Source organism: Dermacentor silvarum, chromosome 1 (genome assembly GCF_013339745.2).
Source record: "Dermacentor silvarum isolate Dsil-2018 chromosome 1, BIME_Dsil_1.4, whole genome shotgun sequence".
Classification (NCBI taxonomy): Eukaryota; Metazoa; Arthropoda; class Arachnida; order Ixodida; family Ixodidae; genus Dermacentor; species Dermacentor silvarum.
In genome coordinates this window covers 187,692,696-187,705,914 of record NC_051154.1, presented here as the reverse complement: position 1 = coordinate 187,705,914, position 13,219 = coordinate 187,692,696, and the positions used below count along the sequence as shown (strand labels likewise).

At 48.5% G+C, this 13,219-nt stretch overlaps 1 protein-coding gene across 2 annotated transcripts in view; it reads right to left on the bottom strand.

Moving 5' to 3' along the window:
• LOC119436532 (ATP-dependent RNA helicase A-like) overlaps positions 1 to 13,219 on the bottom strand; it is a 137,753-nt gene that overhangs the window by 74,721 nt on the left and 49,813 nt on the right. For both annotated transcript variants that reach the window (XM_037703401.2, XM_037703402.2), the window contains 2 exons: positions 11,228 to 11,369; positions 11,025 to 11,107 (listed from right to left, as the gene is read on the bottom strand). In XM_037703401.2, the coding sequence (XP_037559329.1) occupies positions 11,025 to 11,107; positions 11,228 to 11,369 (225 nt within the window). The remainder of the gene's footprint in view (positions 1 to 11,024; positions 11,108 to 11,227; positions 11,370 to 13,219) is intronic.

Sequence of the window (13,219 nt, the reverse complement as noted above, 5' to 3'; positions counted from 1 at the left end):
AGGTGGTGCTTTGATGGAGGAGTTTCTGAGTGCAGATAGTGCTGCCTTGTTCTGCGAAGAGATCGTTGTCACGACAGACGGCGGCGTTGTGCGACGGAGGTGACGACAGCAGCGGCAGTGACGAGATTGACAATGGGCCGTATTTGACACCGAGCCCGATTATCAACCAAAGTGCAATGTCGTCGATCGAGTCGCTCATTGATTTCATGCCCGGTAAATTATAGCCGCCAGTGTTCGCGCAGCAGCTGGACGCAATGCACACCGCGGTTGTGAACCTGAAACGTCCGCGAAAGCAAGTGCAGATTTCTGACTATTTCAACGCGCCTAAAGATTGAAACACAATTTAGAAGTATAAATAAACGTTTAATTTTTCACAGCCTACTTTCTACGCCATTTTTTATCGCAAGTGGCAAATTTGGTTTCAGAACTACAAAAGATATATTCGGCAGGTGTTTTCTTTTTTCTTTCTTTTTCAACGGCAGTCTAGATATAGTGATGATTAGCTATAACGATCGGATTTTTCGTTCTTGATATTGTTATAAGTGGACTGCACTAGTAGCCAATAAATTAAAATGCAAACATAAGATATGGGCAAGCACAAGTGGCTACTGATTCCCACGATCATTGTGGCATAAACCTACACCCACACTGAAAACATCACAGCTCACAACACAACACAACAAAAAATCGGAAAGGAATACAGTACACGTCCTATTTTACGGAATCCCTAGAGCCCGCAAAATCGCCCGAAATATCGGGCAGCCCGAAAGAATGAATGCATGCCTTTTACTGCCGCTAAAGGCTCGAATCGCCACAGGCACGTCCAAAAAAACGCTGAAGGCCTGCCAGTACACTTATGAGGCATATCGGTGCTCGTACTGTGACAGAAGACGGTGGGTGCAAGTGTCTGTCATAAATGCATAGTCATACATATTGTGTCCAGTGACAATTGCCCCCTTCCCACTCTTGTTATGCTTCCCCGCAATACTTCACGTAAGCTTCACCGCGTAACAATGCTGTATTGAGGCAAAGCTGACTTGCCTGAACACGCATTATGCAACGCGCCACAGCTTTCCAAGGTTCGAAGGCAATCGCAAGGATTACAAAGCCGGAGTCAGTGCCACTGCTGAAAGTGGCGAATTATTTCAATGAAAAACACGGCACCGAACGACAAAAAGCCCAATGGCGAACGTCGAAGCAGCTAGGCCTAGCGTTACCGTGATGGTGCCTACGGCTGCCAGCGGATCTGTGTGCGAGATCGCCGGTTCGAGACGGTGAGATAATCAAAATCGCAGCGCTGCTGGCTTTGATTAATGCCGATTCGGACCTGCAGTCACGGCATAAAGTCACGAAAAACGGACGGCGAAGCGATCTTGCGTCCAAAATTTGGGACGTTCTTTTATACATTGACTCTATGGTGTACATGGTGCTGCCACGAAGCCGTTTGAATTATCGGGCATTTCAGACATGGAGACACCGCTTCGGAGCAGTTTCAGCACAATAATGCATTTTGGAGACAGAAGGCGTAGGAAAAGCAGATTGGCGCAGCATGGCGCAAATGGCGCAGCACTTACACCCCTGTAATGTGCAGGGCACATTTGTTTTTACTCAATGCAGCAGGCACCTGGTTCGGTTACTGTATTCTTCAGGCTCGGGAAGCAATGGTTGTCAGGTCAGGGAGCATCCAGAAGCCTCCTCATACCTGATTATTGAATTCGATTAGCTTTCCTGTGCAAGCAGGCCGGTCTAGTGCACATTAAACTGGCGCTGCAGCCTCTACATGCTTTGTTCAGTTCCTGTAGAGTACTGTAATGTGGAGTACTGTACAGTAATATGGAGTATTTCAGAATACACTCGAACCTTGTTATAACGAAGTTGAAGGGGGAGGCGAAATTACTTCGCTGTATCCGTTACTTCATTATATCCATTATTACAATTTATTGTAATATATGCCCAATGAATGCACAATTGTAAAAATGCAAATAAGAAGATGGCTTTGCGGACTGTGGAACTGCTACACGGCCACGCATGCGATGAAAAACAACAAAAGAATCTTCGGCCTGTGTCCAGTGTCCTCGACTTAGCACCTGACGCGACAGCCTTTAGGTAGCTAGCCTTCTGTTCCATTGTGATGGTGTTTCGCGTCCACTTTTCACTTGGCTCGTCACTGTTGAGCACCACCTGGCACACAACACAGCTCTCCGATGTGTGATCGAGGAGGCTAGTGAACTTCACAGCGCCAGCTTGGCTCGGTCGGCTTATGGCCTCCGAGACTGCACCGATGCCAATGCAGTCTCTCAGGCCACGCCCAGCTGCCAGCCCTCGTGGCACACCGCAGGGAGAGGGAGAGTGAATGCATGGCCTGGCCGTGACCCCCAAGATTGCGCCGGGGAGGTCTCTGAGGCCAGCCCTAGCTGCGTCTGCCTGCGCAGTGCGCCGTACAGGAAGAGAGAAGTGAATGCACTAATTTTTCGCACTGCTGCACGTAGCCGTGCAGCAAGGCAAGACTTGCGGGTAACCCCCCTGAGATTGCACCGAGGATATATCGGAGGCCACATCACGCTGCGCCTGCCTGTGAGGCGCGCCGCGCAGAAGTGACTGCACTAATCTTTTGGACCACCGCGCTTAGCCGTGCAGCATGGCTCAGCTCACGCAGTCAGGCACGCGCAAGGAGACAGGTCAGTGGAGAAGTGCGATAGTGAGCCGATGCTTGTGCACAGGTGTGCCGCTGTGCGCGGCAGTGAAAGAAGACCAGTGTTGCTCCACGACGTATTCGACGCTGGAGTTTTGAACTGCCGCGGCGAACGAGTGCCGAACGCCACAGAAAGCGATGTACTCAGCCCACATTGGTCGGGTATTTTTTAGAAGGTTTTGAGGGTTTCGGAGACGCATCTAGTTCGTTATATCCATTGGCAGGACAATTTCCCTTCGTTAAAACGAGGTCTTAAATACATGGATGTCTACGGGAACTCCAAGGGAAATTTCATTTACTTCGCTGTATCTTATTTCGTTATATCCCGTTTCGTTATAACGAGGTTCGAGTGTATTGTGCAGCAATGATTAAGGGCACTTCCACAGGCAGTGTTCAAAATGTAAGAGAATAGATTGCTAGTAAAGCTTTGGTTGAAGGTAAATCTGAAATCGACTGCGTGCTCTTGTGTGAGTGAAAACCCCACATGACCGGAAGCATTGCCCGCAAGAACTTGCACATACTGAATTATTTAAAGCGCCAAACAGACGACACAAGAAGAGACACGGACGAGCTTAGCGCTCGTCCGTGTAAATAATTCAGTAACATGCACCAACTAGCCCAACAAGAAGTTCAACTTGCACATACACTGTCGAAACGCTAATGGATAAAAACAACTCCTGGTGGGTCAAATAAAGTTGCACTTGATATTAGTTGAACGCAATTATCAACATAACACGCACTGATGAGCATTTACCGCTATTTCAGACATCATTAAAACAGCCTAACCGCCAGATCGGAAAATTGGACAACCCGACAGAGCCTAATCTGTGTCTTCACTGCTGCAGTCATTGAAAAATTAACTTGATAAGTCAACCAAAGCACAAATTTTACATTGTTTTATTGACGAAATGCTAGGAGTACTGGGGGCTAGTTTTCACAATTCCTCCAGTAGAAGTTTTATTTTTGGAGAGACTTCAATCTGCAAAAAACTGTCAATTCTAACCAATACTTAAAGTTCAGTCATCATTTCAGTCGATGAATCACATTGCTAGCAGCAGAAATACAGAACTACACTCATATCTAGTTATAACGAGATAATGGATATAGCAAGGTAAATAAAATGCCCCTCGAAATCTTCAAAGAGATCAATGTGTTTAATACCTTGATTTAACGAAGTAAAATAGTCCTGCCAATGGATATAACGAACTACACTCATCTCTGAAACCAAAAAATACCCGACTGCTGCGCACTGAGTACATCGCTTTCCGTGTGGTTCAGCACTCATTCGCTGCAGCAGCTCAAAACTCCTGCATCCCCGCATCGAATACACCATCAAGCAATACTGGTCTTTCTCTACGCCGCGCGTAGCTGCACAAAAGTAACAGCTCACTATCGAACTTCTCCAATGACCTCTCTCTCTCTATTACTGTGGCACACCGGACAGGCAGGCACAGCTGGGCATGGCCTCCGACATCTCCCTGGCGCAACCTCGGAGGTCACACCTAGGCCACACAGCGCGGCTACGCGCGGCAGTGTAAATTATAAGTGCATTCACTTCTCCCTCTCTCTGCAGCACGCCATGTGGGCTGGCAGCTGGGTATGGCCCCCAAGATTGCATTGGGACTGGTGTAACCTCGTAGGCGACAAGCCTGCCGAAATTCACTTGCCTCCTCGATCCAACAGCAGAGTGCTGTGTTGTGTGCCATGCGCTGCTCGACCGCGACGAGCCAAGTGCAAAACAGAAGCGAAGACCATCACAGTGGAACAGAAGGCAGCTATCTAAAGGCTATCGCGTCAAGTGCCAAGAAGTCACGTGATTTTGTTTTATTATTTTTATTTTATTATTATTTTTGTTTTATTGTTTTATTCAAATTTCAACGAATATTAAAAGTAATTTCCGCTACCCCTTCAACTACCGTTATACAGTCGATCTCGATAATTCGAACTCGAAGGGGCCCGAAAATTTGTTCAAATTAAAATAAGTTCGAATTAAAAGAAGGGCGTATTTTTGAAGTATTCGAGCACCATAGCCGATGCACGAACGGTGGGAGTCGTGAAATATCGCGGCGCGCAAGCGCATAGCGAGCATGGGCCACGAAACTGCCCACGGTGGCCAAGGCTCGCTTGCTGATAACGGTATAACACGAAACTTCAGGAGCGGGCGGCGCCAGCATGACGACGGGCGGGCACGCGCAGAGACCGTCGAAGGTGAGGGAGGAGGGCGGCAGGGAAGCGGATTTGGCCTCAGCAACTCCACCGCTTCGGTGGCAGTGGCTTCGGTGGCTCCCCTCACCCTCTCAACTCCCTCGTAGCTCCCTCACCTTCGACTGTCTTCGTGCGCGCTCACCGCCGTGCCGGCGCCGTCACTCCAGCCGACCCGGCACCAGCCTTGCCTGCTCCCTTATGTTTCGTTTTCTGCCGTTATCGGGAAGCGAGCGTTTGCCGGCATGGGCAGTTTCGTTGACCGGAAAAAGCCTACAAAGTGGTTCGTTATGAGAAAGGAAAGGTTGGCGCTATATTCTGCAGCCTTCGAGGGAGCACGGCTCAGCGCTCCGCCGCTGCATTGAGGGGTCTCTCCTAAGCTTTTGGCAATGGTGGTGTCGGAGCAATGCCGGTCGGAGGCGCCGCCGCGTTATTTGGCGCACTGCTAAAAGCATTGTCGGTGCGCGGTATGTTCGAATTAATCGTCGCAAATGCTTTCGCGTTCGAATTACCGAGCGTTTTCGCCCGTTGAAATACACATAACTTTGGCGGGACCACAGCGTCAGTTCGAATAAACTGGGTGGCCTCCGCGCTGTTTGAAGCAGTGGCACTTTTGTTGCTTTTGTGCTTTTGTGCACGGGAAAGCGCGGCCGCCGCAGCGAGCAAACGTTCGTGCAGTCTCGCTTCAACGGAAACTGAGTGGCGTAAGCACAGCGCATACAAAGGTCAGAGCCATGTGGAGATAGCTTTCAAGATACGGTGCGCGCGACAACACCGACAGCCGGCACAGGCGCAAAGTACAAGAACGCATTTGTTGGCAAAGTAAAAGCCCCCCCCTTCCGCGCTGCATTCCCGCTTTGCTCCTTTCGCGCGGGAGATTGCGTCGCCAGTTACCCTTGCGCCCGGTTGCAAGATACGCATTTGGTGCCGCAGCACAACGTTGCCCCCCCTCCCTCCCATACCCCCACGGCCTTTCACGCGACGGAAGTCGCGTTTGCTCTCCGCTGTACGTACGCTCTCCGTGAAGGCGCGCGTCCCCCGCACGCTTTCACTCGCACATACGGCACGCGGCGACGATTTTATCGCCCTTAGACTAATGCTCCACGTCTCATGATTCTCCTCCGCATCACCCTCGTTGATCTCCTCTACCATCGGTGGGCGCACCTCGTTGAGAAGCGTGCTCGCTACCGCCCTTGTCGGCGAGATTTTCCTGCGGAAGCCGCATTATAACCGCTATTTTGTCTCACGCGGCTGCACTGTAAGCGGTATGCGTATACATGGAGTTCTATGGGAGGGTAAACGGTAGTCGAAAAAGGCCGCGTTGTAGCCAGTTCTGCACTATAAACGGTTACGTTACAAGTGGTCTAATACTGTAAATGCTTTTTACGTGCGTGTGCCTGAGTGAGTTCACCTCTGACTCTTTAATTTAGCTAGTTTTAATTGTGTTTCGATGATACGAATTTCGGCTAATACGAATATTTTTCGTCACCCCGTGAGATTCGTATCATCGAGATTCCATTGTATATATATTCTGGTAGGAAAAATGTCAAATACAGTTGACTACCGATTTTTCAAACCTGCACGATTTCTGTGGTACCGCCACCTACCCCTAACAACAATGTATAACGTCAATAACCAAAATTTCGGACGCCACATAGTGCTTCAAGCATAAACCGTGCATGCACAGGCTAAATTGACCGTTGTAGTAGTGGAGTACGCATCCACGTGCGGTTTCCTCAAAGTCCAAAAAAGTCTGTCACACAGAGTGCGTTTTTATGTTGGCACTCGTAGTAAACCTCATCAGCAATCAAGCGTGATATGCAAAGGCTAGACTGACGGTCTTAGTAGTGGAGTACAGGGTCGGTATTTTGTAGCGATGCCTTTCCAATGCTAATGCCTTTTCATGCTTTTTGCACTTGGTCAGAGCGATGGTCCGCTCACGTTATCAACGGGATCAGCCGGCCGTGAGCAGTGGATGATAAGACTAGAGTAGAATAACGCATAACGCATCACTACAAAATACCAGCCCAGATCCACATGCAATCCCTTCGATCCCGAAAAGCCTGTCGGCAGTGTGGAAATTTTGGGCAGCGGCTTGGCATTGTTGAACTGCAGTCGGCAAACAAACATGCCAATCCCACACGATAACAGCGATTGCACGGTTGCATATTTGTGGCTATGCAGGATGCGTGTATGCAATTTACTATCGTTTCTCTGCCTCTAATCCGTGCGGCAAGGTGTCGACGGGTCTTCAAAACCCGCATAAAACCCTTTACTGACTCATTGGAGGCACCTCGCATGGGTTCCTTTAGCACATGGGTTCTCAAAGTGGGTTCCGCGGAACCCGGGGGTTCCGCAGGCCCCTGCTCGGGGTTCCGCGAGCCACTGATAAATTTTCCGTGGTCCCGCGCTCGCCAAGTGGCGAAAACGGCGAACACGAGGTGCGCTTGATGCACAGAACCTCAATTACCTATGCCCGAGTGTCAAAAAGTTGTCGCAGTTTCACCTGAAAGGCGAAGCATCAATTGCGATAGCAAACTTGTAGAGAGCTATACGGAGTAATGATATTAGCTTTATCAGCTGTATAAACTTGGACATGCAGCAGCATCGGCAACACGCAGAACTGTTGTCGACGCCATCGGCGTTTTGTCCGCGTTCGCTCAAAATGCGTGCGGCGTTGGTGACTGTTGCCGGAGCCTCTGATATAAATAGGCACTGCGTGCCGCAGCTAAACGTCGCCTCCCTTCCCTCCCCCTCATCCACGGCCTCTCGCTCGTGGGAAGAAGGCGCGTTTGCTCTACATACATGGTGATTGTGAAGGAGAACAGAGACGCCTACTTCTGCAGCCCTTAAGCGAGCACGGCGCAGAACGCGCGTTTGTTCTCCGCCGTGCGTTCACTCCCCGTGAAAGACGCGCCCCTCGCGCCCTTTCACTCGCACATGCAGCGTTCGGCGCGCGGCGACGATTTCTTCTCCAAATGACGTCATACGGAACCTCACGGCGACGGCGACGGCAGAAATCTGCTTTTGAGTGTCCATATAATTGCTATCGCAATAAAAGCACATCACAGTGCGTAACGGCAACGCGCGAACTGCGCAATAAATCCGCAAGCAGCTTGTAGCCACCCAATCTTCGAAAACGGGCAGCCATGGGCAGCGCGCCTAAGCTTTCGCACTTGAATCTCGGAGGCTCTGACTTACCACCGTGCGCATTTCTCCCGTTTGTAGATAGGGTAGGTGCCGATAGCGTGCGCACTGATGTTATACTTCGGAGGAATAAAAAAAACTGATGCGCGGAGCACCACAAGTGCGCGCCGCAAAAGAGCTAAAACGGCGCTAGCGTCCAAAAACGAAGCGATGCAGTCCTCATTGGTATGGTCCTCAGCGGCAATCGTACGCTATACGTGACTGACAGCAACGCCGGAACTCTTCGTGCCTAATTGTGACCTCAAAGCCTTTATTCTTGCGTTAATCGCCGCGCGTGACACCGCGTTGGCGGCTAGCCACGTGCCTTCATAAGTGCGTAATCGCGATCTATGATCGCGTCGATAACCAGCACAGTTTCGTCCGCAGCAGCGGTTGCGGGAAATAGTAGTTTCGTTTTGACGGTGCGCGCGTCGGCTGCGTGCCTTTCGCAGCTGCGTAGTCGCCATCCATGATCGCGTCGATAGCGACCGCGGTTTCGTGCGCACTTGTTGCAGCAAACGGTAGTTTCGTTTTGACTTGGTGAGTGCGTCGGCTATGGCGTCGGCCGCCTGCCTTCTGAACCGCAAGGTCGCCGACCATGATCTCGTCGATAACGGCCGCGGTTTTCTCCGCAGCGGTTGCGGTAAGCAGTAGTTTCGCTTTGACTCAGTGCAAAGCTGTCGAAGATGAAGAGCACCGGCTACATCGCGATGGGCGGGCAATTTGTTGGCGACCAGCTCACTGGCGAAAAAATAATCGGGATGTGCGCGCGGTAGTGAAAAGCGTGTCTCAGATGAAGACGCGCGCTGCGGCCGCGCTGCGATGGATGTCGCGAGGCCTTCGCCGCTGCTAGCTCAAATAAGTCATTGCTAGCTCAAATAAGTCATGCGATGACGAGAACTTCAGCTTCCGCACTGCTCTTATTCTTTCTAGGGTTTTACGTGCCAAAACCAGTTCTGACTGTGAGGTACGCCGTAGTGGAGGGCTCCGGATTAATTTTGACCACCTGCGGTTCTTTAACATGCACTACAACGCAAGCACGTACACGGGCAAAAGTTTTTGCATTTCGCCTCCATCGAAATGCGGCCGCCGCGGCCGGGATTCGATCCCGTGACCTCGTGCTCAGCCACGAAACGCCTTTGCTAACTGAGCCACCGCGGCGGGTGCCGCACTGCTCTTGTACAAAATAGAAACAAGATTTGCTAATTCATTCAGTAAATAAAAGCCTGTTGACGTAGTAAGCATTCATTTATTGTTTTCTTGATACCTTGGGTAATTCGACATTCGGGTAATTAGGACATTTTAATTCGGTTAAATGGGGGGGGGGGGGTTCCTTGGCGCTTCATGGAGCTTAGCAGGGTTCCCTGGAACGAACATGCTTGAGAACCCCTGCTTTAGCATGTCGTCGATTGCGACATTCTCTTCTGGCCATATCTGTGTGTACGCTTACAACGAATATCAGATATATAACAATGGTATTCTTTTGTCTGACGCAACTTCCTTATAACAAGGTTCGGCGAGTCACACTTGAATGCAAGATAAAACAAAACATGCATTAGTCAGCATTTTGGGTCATTGTTGGAGTAAAGTAAATGGTGGGTTATTCCTCCAATTTGTTTTTCAGACAGTTATGATCCCCTTCAAGTCTGAAAAACTTGCAGATATTATTATTATTACAGTAGAACCCCCCGCTGTTACATTCCCGGTTGCTGCGTTTTCCCGGCTGTGACGTCGTTTTCAGGCGGTCCCGGCATAGCTCCCATAGAACCCAATGCAATGGTAACCCCACTATTGCGTCGCAACTGTGGAACCGTTCCCGCATCATGCGTTGCGAACTGCCATGCCGCGCCGGCCCTAGCGGCCATTTTGACTTTTCATGTGGCTTGGCTTGGTGGCTTGACGATGGGATTGGCCACCCAAAGTGCTGGGGGCAACACCCCATGAACGTATTTTCGGTTTCCGCCAGCAAAAGCATGGCCTTTGAGATCCGTATCTGCTATCTATAAAGATGGTGTCTATGACACGTTGGGGCCCTAAAATTGGTTTTGACGCATAGATGTTCCGTGTTAAGTCCAAGGGCGATAACACCATCGCCACGCGCCGTATGCAATATGTGCGAGTGAAAGCATGCGAGGGGAGCCGACGACCACAGCTAAATGTCGCGCGCGCAAGAAAGAAAAGCGGGAAGAGACTGCACCGTGCCTTCTGTTGTGCTCGAGGCACCAGCAAAGGAGCGAGGGTAGAGGGGGAGGGAGGTATAGCGGGCAAAGTTGTACTCTGGCATCAACTGCGTGGGCCGTATCTTAAAAGCAATCTGCGTTGGGAGCAGTCTAGGCAGTCTAGGTGCATCGGCGGCTCGTAGCTTTGTGCGTGCTGTGTTCTCGGCACTCATTTGCATTGAAGCGATAGACAACAAACAGCACGAAGGTCACTTCGCTCGCTGTTGCAGCGGCACTTCCTCACGCCAGCGTTTGACAGCGCATGTCTGCGCTTATCGAGTGTGATGTGTTCATGTTTGCCTGTGGGCGCTGACACCATGCTTGCTAATATAGTTAATAAGCGAATGTTTACAAGTTTATACGGACGATAAAACTACTATCCTTACTTTGTATAGCTGTCTACTAATTTGCTATCGCAATCAATGCTTCGGCTTTCGGGCTAAACTAAGATTTTTTTTCAGATGTAAAAATTAAAATTATATTCTGTGCAATTCAACACTACTCTCATTTCTCAATTTTTCCTGTTTCTCGGCTCTTGCATTTTCCGGCTCTTACTTTTTTTTTTTTTTTACGGTCCCGTGAAAGGGACGGAGACGGATAAAGCCATTCCTCCATTTTATTAAATTTCTTCTCCTCCGGTACTCGCACCACTTCGACTTCGTCTTGACGTCACTCCACACGTATCAGCGGGATTCTACTGTATTAGGCACTGTTAACAAACTTACATTGACATCTCGCTCATGAATTTCATCGATGATGACATGTGATACTCCACGAAGACCAGCTTCCAATTTCCTTAACAGGACACCTGCACACACATGAAAGTAACACATAGGCTTCAGCTCCTAGAATACACACAGCCTCAGAGTAGCTAAGCACCAGTTGTGCATTAAGCCATAACATCACTGCATATAAACACAGCACTTACCCACTGTGCAGAACAAGATGGACCCATAGGGACGAGGGAGCACAGATTCAAAACGAACACTGTAGCCTGCACTTTGCCCAAGTTGCTCTGACCGTTCTTCAGCAATTCGTTCAGCAACAGAGACTGCGCTGATTCTCCGAGGCTGAAAAAATTTGGATACAGTATCAGCAAAATTATTTTCTTCACAGTTATGATTAGCCAAAAGATAACTGGAAATTTCTGTAGACACTGTAGGCACCACTAAAGCACTTGCTGACAATTGTTTCAGTCTCCTCTTATAATGTACAGAAGCCTAGCTAATCCATATCAGGCAACTCTGTTCAGACAATCTCCAATAAGCTAACAGTTCTTAAGGTGCCTATGCAAACATACTTAAGTTCAGTATAGGCTAACTTTCTTAGACTTATTCCAAAACCTAGCATGCATGCATGCGCGCGTGCATGCATGTACATATGCATGCATGCATGTACGTATGTATGTATGCATGCCACAAATTCAAGCAGTTAGTTAATTGGGGTTTAGTGGCGCAAAAGCAACTAAGGCTATGCTGCGCCAAACACAAAGCGTTATGAATAAAAATTTTAAACAGCAAAGGCTGTGTTTGTCTATAGCCTGTTTAAATAGCCAGCATCTTCTAGAAATTTATAAAGGTCTGGTAATGGCACTAGTGCATCATCTCCTAAAACTAAGGCAGGGTGTAACGGTATGTGTAACTTGTATAAGTTCTGTAAAAGGTTTCGTCTCTCTGTTTCGATATGTTTACATGTCAGTAAAATGTGCATGACTGTGAGCGGTTCTTGGCAATTCTCGCATATTGGTGGGTCTTCTTTTGTGAGTAAAAAATTGTGTGTGAGGTGTGTGTGCCCAATCCGTAGTCGACATAAGACTACTTCAACGAACCGTTCCTGATGACTACATGACTTCCATTCGCCAAGTACGGGTTTAGTGAGATGTAACTTGTTGTTGGTACAATGATCCCATTCGTGTTGCCATTTTGACCTCAAGGCCTTCCGAATCGCGCGCATACTATCTTTATATGGGAGTGTGGTGTTATATGGGAGTGTTATATGGGAGTGTTGTGGGAGTATATGGGTGGGACAACATAGTCACACAGTGCAACTCACGCTTACACTACACAAATAAACCAAACATGATTAAACCGCTTCTGCTGCGATATGAGGAATACTGTCATGATTATGACATTCCTCATGAGGTCCCTCAGGTTACTAAAAGGCCACAACGACTACCCCCATGGTGCGAGATCATAGAGTTATGCGACTGGGCATTAACCCCTCTAAAGAAAAATGACACCACACACGAACACATCATACAAGAATTTCGCGCTCTTCAGGAGAAATATCAAACTTACATGAAATTTTACACTGATGGCTCCAAAACAAAAGAACACGTGGGCGTGGGTGTCGTGACAAAAAAATTGGGAAACAAGTATTCGACTACCACAGCATGCCTCTGCTTACACGGCGGAAGTCCATGCAATATGGACTGTAGTTAAAAAGATCATCGCTGACAAACACAAAAACACAGTCATATACACTGATTCCTTAAGCACACTGAAGGCTCTACACGTGAAATCCGAATGAGAACCCCTGTTAGGGGATATTTTAAGCCTGCTAACATCAAACAAATATGGCAGATCAATTAGATTTTGCTGGGTACCAAGCCATGTCGGAATACCGGGCAATGAAGCAGCTGATAGATGTGCAGCAATGGCAGCATACAAAGACATAACAAACACAAATTCAAACAGACTGAATATGAAGCTTTCATTATAAGTGCTCCCATTAGGCTGCAATGCAAAGAACTTGAAAACTTGCATTAGCTTATAGGTCAGAATTTTGATTCAAGTACAAAGATGGTTTTGAATTGAATTCTTGGGTTTTATGTGCCAAAACCATGATTTGATTATCAGGCATGCCTTAGTGAGGGATTTCGGTTTAATTTTTACCCCAAGTGATCTTTTTTTTTTTTTTT